Here is a 12,101-nt window from a genome sequence, read left to right as displayed (position 1 = left end):
TTTCGTTTGGCGTCGGAGAAATGCCATTCGGCTACGGGGCCAGTCGTCATACTAGGTAGGTTCGTCGTGAGATATACGTATATTTCATTGTGTAACATAATTTGTCCCTGCAAAATACATACAAGTTATAAATATAAATTAATCTTGGTTATTTACCGATTATTAGTTATAATGGTATTAAATAAGCTTTTACTCTGACAAACAATAAAATGATATCAAAATCATCTCATTAATCATCGGTAGGTATTTACCTGCACCCGTAACAGTAACCAATAAGTACCTAGGTACATATGTCATCATCCTCCTTGCGTTATCCCGGCATTTGCCGCGGCTCATGGGAGCCTGGGGTCCGCTGTGACAACTAATCCCAAGATTTGGCGTAGGCACTAGTTTTGCGAAAGCGACTGCCATCTGACCTCCCAACCCAAAGGGTAGGTAATAGTCCGTTCTCTATTGGGAAAAGGTATGAATTTTTGAGTACAGCATTGGCGTTTGGTATGTGTATTATACACGTCCTCCTGAGTCAAATAGGACCGGTAGCCACTTTGAACTCCGTGTCCGAAGGGATGGAGGGGGGGTCAAAGTATGGAGCTCCCGGTGCTCAGAAAAAAATTTCTGGCCGATTAGTTAGAACTTTTAGGTTAATTTTGGTGTCATTTTTATGTAACTAGATAATGCTTAATTTATTCCCAATACTAGTTTTTTAGGGTTCCATAGCAAAATATAGCGCAATATTTAATATAATGAATTTTTAGTAGCCACGAAATGTAAACAAATCCTCATATTTCCATATTTTTGTACTAAATTTGTTTTAAAAAAAATACTGTTAAAAAGTGCATTTTATGAGTAATCTAAAAACATAAACTTTAAATATAAAATGTATTATACATGATACATAAAATAACATAAGTAACTAAACAAACCGTAATTTAAATTATTAGGAATGTTTGTCTAACAATTAGGAATATAAAAAAATTTATAAACATTTTTAAATTGTAATAACTACTATAAAAAACAAATAAAATAAATACTTTAGTTACAATAAATCTAAATTTCAAAGTATAAATAATACAGTACGAAAAAAATATGTATGTCTATAGACTTGTACCTACCTAATATTTATGTAATTAATTATTTATATATTGCTATATACAATTGTTGATTGTTAACAAAATCATTAATAAAAAAATAACAGTGATATACCTACGTGTTTCATTACTTACACCACCACCACCAAGTATCAAAGTATTAGAAGCGCTGTGTATTTGCAAGTTTTGCAACTATACCGGTGTGGTCTATCGCTTCACATTTCCAAAACAATCTATCTCAAATTTGCTGCTGCACAGATTTGAACCTTACAATTATCAGGATACAGTTGCTTCTTGTTGTCTTAGCGCGGCCTAAAACAGAAGCTCTTGCTCAACACAAAAGGAACAATGCCTTTGTTTAGAAACGTTCGTTTCAAAAAATTCATACTATACGCTTTTTTCTTAGACTTTATCTGTCTATACGGAGTTATATATGTCTTTGGTAATATCAAAGAGGATCGAGTATCATAGAGAGTTACTGTCGAAGGAAAAAGTGCAATCACAGTGCATAGACTGCCATCTCTTGACACAGGCTTAAAACTTTTGAACCTCAGTTTTGACAATTTGGCCCATATTCTTAGCTTGATATGTGTTAAAATGTCAAATGTTAATATTAGCGCTATCTAGCTGAGCGTACCCCAAAGGTGGAATGCCATCTAGGCCACCGTACCTTTTCTGTATGGTACTGAGGTACGCTTTTTTCTTAGACTTTATCTGTCTATACGGAGTTATATATGTCTTTGGTAATATCAAAGAGGATCGAGTATCATAGAGAGTTACTGTCGAAGGAAAAAGTGCAATCAAAGTGCATAGACTGCCATCTCTTGACACAGGCTTAAAACTTTTGAACCTCAGTTTTGACAATTTGGCCCATATTCTTAGCTTGATATGTGTTAAAATTTCTAATATTAGTATTAGCGCCATCTAGCTGAGCGTACCCCAAAGGTGTAATGCCATCTAGGCCACCTTACCTTTTTTTGGCCCTTTGTCCGCATCTATATTTCGTACCTTAACTGTAGGTCACTACTTTTAAAAAATCTCGTATCTCACGCTGTTCCTCAAAGTTAAAACGCAGTAAGTCTATATGCATTCCATACATACTTACTACAATTTTCTTTTCATTGACAGACGAAGATACAAGTTTTTTTAAAAGTAGTGACGATGTGTAACAACAAGTCACAGTTACCTGCTCTGCGGTGCTCAATTGAGGAAAACAAACACATCTCCATTTTTGCATTCGAATAAGAGTCCTGAGTTGCAAATATTGGATTCTTTACAACTTGTTACCTACTGAAATATACAACCTGTTTTTATTGGTTTCCGTTTTTAAGGGAGGGTTCTTTAGGTCAAATACAATTTATTACTAAGTACATAGTAGGTATCTGAAGACAGGTGCTTCAGATACCTACTTGAAACTAATTTTTATATTTTGACGACCGGTCTGGCGTAGTTGGTAGTGACCCTGCCTGCCAAGCCGCGGTCCCGGGTTCGAATCCCGGTGAGGGCATTTATTTGTGTGATGAACACTGATATTTGTTCCTGAGTCATGGATGCTTTCTATGTATATAAGTATGTATTTATCTATATAAGTATGTATATCGTACCTGTGTGGTGACGGGTTAAGAATTTCACCACCCCCTTTCTTCCCGTGGGTGTCGTAGAAGGCGACTATGGGATATGGGTTAAATTGTGGTGTAGGCGAGAGGCTGGCAACCTGTCACTGCAATGCCACAGTTTCGTTTTCTTTTAACCTCTTATTTGCCAAGAGTGGCCCTGAAACTTTAGTAGTTTCATGTGCTCTGCCTACCCCTTTATGGGATACAGGCGTGATTGTATGTATGTATGTATATGTAAGTATGTATATCGTCGCCTAGCACCCATAGTACAAGCTTTGCTTAGTTTGGGGCTAGGTTGATCTGTGTAAGGTGTCCCCCAATATTTATTATTTTATTATTATATTATTCTTAAGGTTTTCTCACATTTATTGATTCATTCAATTCAACTTTAACGGAAACCAAAACAGCACGGTGTTTAATTATGTGTCTTTGATTTGGAATGAGTGCCTTTCATCCATTTGTTAACAATCTATTAATCTAACCAGAGAAACATGAAAACTTGTTTAAAAACGGATTTTATCTGCAGCATGTGAAATAAAACTAGAAGAATTAAAGACTAATTAGAAGAATTTGTTACGTATTTAAGATGTCGAAGTATTATTGCAGTAGCAGTTACAAACTAATTTAATGTTCGCTGGTGGTGGCTGCGTTGCTGCAGTTCTATCTTCTGACGAACCATTTTCGGTATCCTTCGCTAAAGTGACGTAGTTGTTAGTGCATGCTTCTTCTATGTCCGGTATATGTGTGCGCAGGAACAGGCGGTGTGAGAGTACGCGCGTGAGCGTGGCGCGTGTGTGGGTGTTGCAGAGGTGCGCGTTACGCGGAGCGGTGGATGCTATCCCGAATAGGAACGGTACCCTCTCGCTGGTGGAATAGTCGAAGAAAACCAGTCCACCACCACTGTCGCCCCGGCACAGCGCCTTTCCTGATAGTAAAATAAAAAAGAAGTAAGAGAACTACATATAAACATTTGTTTCTGTCTAGTCCTGGTATTTGCCAATATGTATTCAGATGAGCTGGTACCAAAGTTGGAAGAAGTGATAATCCGTGGAAAAATGAAACGCAAAAGACCTAGGGGCTCTCCATCTACCTCCTCCTCCCAACCAACCAACCAACCTAAACCTCCTACCAACTCAAAATGGACATCCTATGGCAAGGTCCAGCAAACAGTAAGGGAGATCGAGACCAATGACGACTAATATTAGGACCTGCTGAACCTCGTTGACGGTTCTCAGTATTGAGGAACCAATGAAGATATGAGAGTTGATTAATTTTGGAAAATAAGAAATAAATATGGAACGGTATAAAATCTACCGGTAGTAACTCCCGCGCAGATCTTGTCGCTAGTGATGTACTTGAGGAAGCTGGGCTCGGAGCTGGCAATGCACTCTTCGATAGGCACATACGGCATGTACAGGTACTGAAGCGCTTGCGCGGGCGGCCCGTTCTCTGCAGTCAGGCCCCAGCCTTGCACCTGCGCACAATACCCACACTATTAAGACGTTCGGCTCCGCAGGACGTGATTGTAGTCTCTATACATGAGGTAACATAGGTCTAGGAATCTAAATAATATTGAGTTAAATGGAAACTTTATACTAAAATCTTTGTACACGTGTTACAAAAATGCACGGCGCGGATAAATTCACTCGAATATAGTTTCTATATAAGTATATTACTACTACAAGCGCACTACCACAAAAGCAAAATCGTTTTAACTATAGTTACTGATGAGTGAAAATGGAACATACAAGACAGTGTTTATTTTCCACACACACAGTGTTTTTGTGTTGCCACCGTGTCCGAATGGCCGAGTGGTATAGGCATCCGTCGCGATAACGGAGGATGCTGGTTCGAATCCAGCTTTGAACACTTGGAGGCCTTGGTCACTTTTTCTTTGTGTATGACATTTATTTCAGTTATAGTTTTTAGTGTTTATTTTGTAAATAGAACTTACCACGCCCTGTTTTCCACTTCGCAGATGGTTCTGTTCAAGATATTCGTCGAATTTCACGCAGAGCGGGCGGATGGCTGGTGACTGCGTGAACCGGGTATCCAACAACACCACGGCGATGTCATCTTGGAAGCTGGTCACCGCTCCGTGGAATCTCGGCGGTAGTTTTATAGAGAATACCTGCAATTACATCCAAAGTAAGATCTCTCTCTGAGATCCTGGTATTGCTTGCCTCGTTCTACATAATCACTAGCAGATTCGGTCTTAATGATAAAAAAATGTATCATACTTTTTAATGGAAACCGCACGTCAAAAAAAGTTTTTACTAAAACGTGACGTACACTACGTATAATGTGTATACTACAGAAAAAGGGTTTTATGACCATTCGGACATCTTAGAAAATTGCTACTATAACAGACATTTTAAATTTTTTTAATGGTGGAGAGAGTGCTGTCGAACGAGACAAAAATCACCAGGAATTTTGCATTATTTAATTAATATTTTCAGTGTTTACCTACATAAACGTTGTTTTACTCAGGACACTTACTTCAGATTTCTGCGCATAAAGATCGTGGTTGTCGTTCCAGGGACGGTAGAGTTTGCCAGCCGCTACTACAAACTGCGAGGCAGGCAGCGCACCCTCCACGTCACTCCAAAAGCAGTGTGCCGCTAACAAAATATTGCCGTTACATTCATATTCAGAGTTCAAACAATCCATTACTCAGTTACTCAAAAGCAGATTAATTCATAAAAAACTATCTTTTTCCCGCGTACTAAAAGTAATCTTTTTAAAACGTTGAACTTTGGACCCCCATTTCATCCCCTTAGGATGTGAATTTTGAAAAATCCTTTCTTAGTGCTCCTCTACACCTTATAAGGAACCTACGTGCCAAATATGAAATCTCTAGGACCAGCGGTTTCGGCTGTGCGTTGATATGTCAGGCAGTGAGTCAGCCAGTCAGTTTCTTCTCTTATTTATATGTATATTTAGATTTAGAAGCTCGTCTTACCTGATATGACTGCTTCAGTAGTAACTAGTGTTCCACCGCATATCTGCATATAGGGTTCAAACGCCTTGCTGTATACTCCCACGTGAAACTGCAGAAGAGGAGCTTGAAGCGATGTTAGTTTATCTCCTATTAGAATGTTTGTGACGGATCTACTTGAGAACTCTGGAGGAAGGCCCCAATTGTCACCAGAAACCGATATACCATCAGCTACAGGATGTTGTTGTATAGTTATATTAAAATTGTCATAGCTTGAAGTACTTCCTGTAGTGGAAATGTTCTGCGGATATTCATAATTTTGATTTGAATTATTATCTGCCTTATTGTCTGAAAGCATAAAGTCGTAGTCTTCTGGTGTCCATTGTGGAAAACGAAGTTTCCAAAGCTCTTCTGTAGTCATCTTCCAAAGCTCTCCTGTCTTATTGATTTGTTCTTGGGTTACATTTGTTTCACTGTTTCGTGTCACCTTATCGTTTTCTCCTGAATTGGTTGAATTAATAGACAAGTTAGATAATGCTGGTGGATGATGATACCAGTTTTGACTTCTTGACTGTTCGAGGCCTTCGCATTTGAGAAGAATACCTATGCCAATGAAATAATTACTTGTTAGAACTTTGCTTGTATTAAATAATGTAAGTACCAATAATATTTAAAAAGATACCGTTTCATAGTAAGAAAAAGTAAAGGAACTCTACAGTTTCTTTGGATTCTGGCATTTTTGTAAAAATATTAAAAATAATCGCGTAAAATAATCTTGTCAAGTTACTTTTGTAAATATAAAAGTACTTACGTATGTTATAACAATATAACATTTTGTGATTTATAAACAAAACCTGGCGAATCTATAAGCTATTTAATCGTTATTTATGTTCATAAATAAACTCACCTAAAAGCAAGATCACACAGAAGGCCATGATGTTTTCCTGTTAGCTTTGTCAGAGTGCGCCGAGGACTGGTTCCGTTGCGCGCGCGCACCCACACTGCCTCGTCCTGATCTTGGACATTTCATTTTAAAATAACGGGTTTTATGTTCTTAAAATAGTTATACATGTGCAGTGCGGTTATCATGTTGTTTACTTTTTTAACCGCCTTCCAAATCTCAAGGGAAGGGGTTCTCAATTCGTCTGTTTTTTTTTAATGTTTGTTCCTCGATATCTCCGTCGTTACTGGACCGAATTTGAAAAATTTTTTTTTGATTGAATGTATATGCATACAGATTGGTCCCATTTTTCTCAGAACCCAGTCCTGGAGAAATCGAGGGAACTCCTCAAATCTGAAAGGCATATATATGGTGATTTTTGTGTTTTTAAAGGAACAGCATGCATTTACGTACGGAACAGTGACATTTGGTGCACTGGAACTCCTGATGATGGTCAGAATGGAACTCCTCAAATCTGAACGGCACACTTATAGTGATTTTGGTATTTTTATAAGAACAGCATGCATTTACGTACAGAACAGTGACATTTGGTGCAGTGGAACTGCTGATGATGGTCAGAACGGAACTCCTCAAATCTGAACGGCACACTTATAGTGACTTTGGTATTTTTATAAGAACAGCATGCACTTACGTCCAGAACAGTGACATTTGGTGCAGTGGAACTGCTGATGAAGAGTGAGCCGCCCCTGGTTAGAGTTCCGTTCTGATAATCATTCTCACCTGTAAGTACTTCAGAATCATCCAAATTTCAAAATTGGTTCAGAAATGACGGAGATATCGAATAACAAACATTAAAAAATATACAGACAAATTGATAACATAATCCAACATTTGAAAGTATTTATCACCAGAACCCCAAAGGAAGGCGGTTTTTTTTTCTTAAAAATTATTCAGTTCTATTGCAAAATTACTTATTTATGTAATTTTTATTTTTGTCTAAAATACGTATTTTATTATTTTAGATACCATGATTGAGGCACTTTCTAAAATATCTTAGTCAACTTCAGTTGCTAGAACCAAATACCAAATTAGAAAAATATATACATTGCTATATATGTATAGACATCACTATTATTTGTTAATCTACAAAAGCTGGATTATTACTCAATAAAAACAATAATATAATAAATAAATAAACATTAAATTTCTATACCTTGTCACATTAATGTCTTGTTTGAAATGTCATACGAAATTGTCAAACGATTTAAAGCGACAAGGTACAGAAATCATCACTTATTTATTTATGCCGGTGACTGTGCAAAAATATATGACATACTCTTATGGCTCTAGATATAAGATTGTGTCAAATATTTTTGCGCCTTCTTTTTGTGCGATGTTGTTACCGGTGACTGTACCATGTTTGTTTTGACGTGCCTATAAGGCACTATCCACACACAGGCGACGCATGTCTTAAGACGCGGAACAGACGTCAGCGCCACGCCGCCCGAGTGTTAAGACATGCGTCGCCTGAGTGTGGGTTGCCGCTAATACAGACCGGTTGTGCACGCGCATTGCATGTTTTGATACCTACTTACGGATGCTAAATATTGGGTGTGAAGTACAGTCGTCATACTAGGTAGGTTCGTCGTGAGATATACGTATATTTCATTGTGTAACATAATTTGTACCTGCAAAATACACACAAATTATAAATATAAATTAATCTTGGTTATTTACCGATTATTAGTTATAATGGTATTAAATAAGCTTTTATTCTGACAAACAATAAAATGATATCAAAATCATCTCATTAATAATCAGTAGGTATTTACCTGCACCCGTAACAGTAACCAATAAGTACCTACATATGTCATCATCCTCCTTGCGCTATCCCGGCATTTGCCGCGGCTCATGGGAGCCTGGGGTCCGCTGTGACAACGAATCCCAAGATTTGGCGTAGGCACTAGTTTTGCGAAAGCGACTGCCATCTGACCTTCCAACTCAAAGGGTAGGTAACTAGGCCTTATTGGAATTAGTCCGGTTTCCTCACGATGTTTTCCTTCACCGAAAAGCGACTGGCAAATATCAAATGATATATCGCTCATAAGTTCCGAAAAACTCTTTGGTACGAGCCGGGGTTCGAACCCGCGACCTCCGGATTGAAAGTCGCACGCTCCTACCGCTAGGCCACCAGCGCTTAGTACCTACATAATATTATTAACAAAAAATAATTATTCTTCCTTAATTCATTCAGGTAATTAGGTATAATAATATTGTGTCAACCCTGAGGTTTTTGACAATTTTTAGGCTAGCATTAGTTCTACGTAAAGCATTCAAGTACAAACAAGAAAAAACTTCTCCATATAAGCAAATTCAATAAACTAACATTTCTATTCAAGGTTCTATTTGGGCATTTGGACCCGAACTGTAAAGTTTCATTTTTCTTCGTCTATAAAAGAAAATCAATGTTGTGGAACTTCGGGTAAGGTCACCTTGAAACTGAATAAAAGTTTTTTGCCTCAATTTCGTAACTATCACAATCACGTTTGCGATATTTTGGGAATGCCAAATCTAAAAGTAAATGAATCAAACGCTGCAAAGAAAGATATTAAGTAAATTGGTGATCATCATAGTAGTTAAATATTCCTAATAAACATTGAACTACTATGTACTACGTACTAGAAATGACAACTCGAACATATTCTGTGCGCCGACCGGTAAGGTCCGACCGAGATCTCGGTCTCGGTCTCGGTCTCGGCATTCTCGGCCGAAAATCGGGCCGAGATCTCGGTCTCGGTTCTCGGCCGAAATGGGCCGAGATTCTCGGCAAAACCGAGACTGTGATTTTGAATTTATTGCGCACTCGCGTCGTTTTTAGCTACCCGTTGATTACATCGCCCGTTTGGTATCCCGATTTTAGTGATTTTGGTAGGTTCTTTATCGATATTTCTCTATAGGCTATGGCACCTGCCGTATACTTGTTTGTCACTAACGTAGTTTATTTTGCTACGGTAGAAAAGTAAGGGGTGCGGTAGGTTTGGGTAGTTACGGAACTAAACACTAAACACGGCCCGACATGCTATTGGTTTCCTGATTAATAGGCGAATTTTGATTATGAAAATATTTTTTGGAAAAATTGCATGTTTTTCACTGTTTTATAAATTCTCGGTCTCGGTCTCGGTCTCGGCCGAGAATCAAATTGAATCTCGGTCTCGGTCTCGTTCTCGGCCGAGACAAAAATATCGTTCTCGGTCGGACCTTACCGACCGGCAGCGGCGGCAGCGCGAGGCGCATGCGCGTGAAGCGAACCGTGTCATAGAGTAAGACTTGACCACCTAGACGCGACACTTTTAGTGTAGACCTTTGTTTTATACTTTGTGTGTGAAATACTAAGTAGTTTATTTTTAGCACTATTATACATTGTGTTATATTTAATTTCTACTCAGTGAACTAAAAATAAGTAATTGTTTTTTTCATAAATTTTAATTTCCTTTGAATAAAATTAGTTTGTTTCTGTCGCTCAGAATATTAATAGCGCCATTCACCTTGTTTTACCTCCCTTAAACACCGGTTGCATTAAATACTATAATACTATTTCAGTTTTAGTGTCACTATTTTTCGTCAATAATGAGAATTATAATTCAGAAATAATTCAAAATCATGCTTATTGTATAATATTATCGCCTAAAATTCGTATTAGAACCGTGTAATATTCAAAACTATAAATTGAAATAAATATTTTTATATTATATATTAAAAACAGAATATGATCACAATTATTATACCTTATTACCTACATGTCATGTCTGCGCGATTCATCTATGATTCCAGTTGTCAAAATGGCGGCCATAGCATCGCGTTTAAGGAGCCCATCCCTTCATTATAATAATTACTTAAATTAAGTTAGATCAAAATAGCTTGTCTACTAACCGATGAAATGTGACACCGTCACTTTTATTAGATTTTCTCGTATGGCTTCAACAGTATCTTATAGCACAGGAAGGCATTTTTTCATTTTATTTGTGTGCAGGCAGAGACAACCTCCTCCCACCACGCGCAGAGACAGAGACTGACTGAGGCAACTAGGCTTGTGTCGTTCACGAACTATGAACTGTTAGGAATAAAATCCCATCAATGACTGAAATGAACTGAATCTTTCCGTGCTCTGTGAATCGGTCTTTGCTCATTTAGTTCAGTATAGGATCGGCGAGCGCGAGCGGTTTGGATCAAGCTAGGAACATACTACGCGGACGTCCGTCGTAAAACGACCGCGACCGCGACCTATCAGTGTGCACGGAACAAAACATCCAGAGAGCCAGATTTCGATCGGACGTCCGTGCGCTCAAGGCCACGTCCGCGTCCGTCGACCGATAGTTTGCACGGTTATGTGTATTTCCATTGTTTAACACCACTTCGTTTAATACGAAAAAGTTCTCGGGACTCATTCATTCGCTTAGCTAAATTAAGGCGTAACTTGTCCACGTCCGACCTAGAAGTATCAGGTCCACCTAGGAAAATCTTCTTTAACGAGCATCTCACAAAAAAGAACCGCCAGTTATTTCGTGAGGCCCGCCTGCGAGCTAAACATTATGATTTTAAATTCTGCTGGATCAAAAATGGCACAATTTTCGTCAGAGAAAAGGAAGGTGTTCATGCTTCTGCAATCAAGTGCCAAACAGACCTGGATGCTCGTATTGGTCTGCCCCCGCTGGCAGAGCCTTCAGCCAACCCTTCCGGAAACTGCACAAATTATCTATAAAATATTGTTTAGATATAGATATATTTATATATATCTACACACGCACTCATTCCATATCATTATATCTACACATATACACAAATACACCTCATATGTATACGCATACTTTAATCCCCTGGAACTTTTGTTGGCGATAATGATGCCTGGCGGACGAGTTCATTTCTTCTCTCAAGAGTACCTCACGTTTTGTTTATTGAGTGACATTGACAACTGCATTGTGCTTTATTTAATTAATTTCGGTATTCACATTCAACGATGATTTAGGGTCACATTTAGATAATTCATTTACCATTAAATGTCACTCATTCAACAGTATTGAATCATGTTCCCAGGTACTAACAAATGGTCATTTTAAATTACTTTGTTTTAACATAAGAAGTATTCAACATAACTTTAACGATTTTGCTATCGCACTTAAACGTTTTAATACGATTTTTGACATGATTATTTTAACGGAGTGCTGGCTTCAGGATAACTCGATTGTTGGTCAACTTCCAGGTTACAATTCATTCCATACTACTAATCATTTGAATAAAAGCTGTGGTGTAACCATTTATGTAAGTAACTCTCTGTGCGCCGTTGTTGAGGAACCAACTGTGTCGGGGGCTGACTTCTTACTAGTCCGGGTTCAGAACATCTCTGTTCTAGGAATATATCGCTCGCCGTCTTTAACTGATTTTGAGTCATTCAATCGTTCCCTGGATTCAGCATTAAAGAGCGTAAGTAACAGCTCCTCCATAATTGTTGCAGGAGACATAAATATTGATTTGCTCTCTGAGAGTCAGAGTTCCATAACAGG

The 12,101-nt window shown here is 38.2% G+C and overlaps 1 protein-coding gene across 1 annotated transcript; it reads right to left on the bottom strand.

Moving 5' to 3' along the window:
- Positions 1 to 3,202: 3,202 nt before the first annotated feature.
- On the bottom strand, positions 3,203 to 6,658 carry LOC125240139. The gene is made up of 6 exons (XM_048147989.1): positions 6,550 to 6,658; positions 5,667 to 6,245; positions 5,204 to 5,325; positions 4,659 to 4,835; positions 4,019 to 4,178; positions 3,203 to 3,629 (listed from the first exon to the last, which is right to left on the bottom strand). Exons 1-6 carry the CDS (start codon positions 6,575 to 6,577, stop codon positions 3,286 to 3,288), a joined length of 1,410 nt encoding a protein of 469 aa, XP_048003946.1. The 5' UTR covers positions 6,578 to 6,658; the 3' UTR covers positions 3,203 to 3,285.
- Positions 6,659 to 12,101: the final 5,443 nt, after the last annotated feature.

This window comes from Leguminivora glycinivorella, chromosome 2 (genome assembly GCF_023078275.1).
Source record: "Leguminivora glycinivorella isolate SPB_JAAS2020 chromosome 2, LegGlyc_1.1, whole genome shotgun sequence".
Classification (NCBI taxonomy): Eukaryota; Metazoa; Arthropoda; class Insecta; order Lepidoptera; family Tortricidae; genus Leguminivora; species Leguminivora glycinivorella.
The sequence above is the reverse complement of the archived record's forward strand: the minus strand, read 5'-3'. Positions and strand labels throughout refer to the sequence as shown.

Excerpts from the sequence above, each read along its gene's own strand:
- LOC125240139 (XM_048147989.1), bottom strand. The coding sequence starts at position 6,577 with ATGGCCTTCTGTGTGATCTTGCTTTTAG. Across the intron at positions 5,326-5,666 it reads TACTGAAGCAGTCATATCAG|CGGCACACTGCTTTTGGAGT; the intron begins GTAAGACGAGCT and ends ATATTTTGTTAG. Across the intron at positions 4,179-4,658 it reads GAAGTGGAAAACAGGGCGTG|GTGCAAGGCTGGGGCCTGAC; the intron begins GTAAGTTCTATT and ends TATTGTGCGCAG.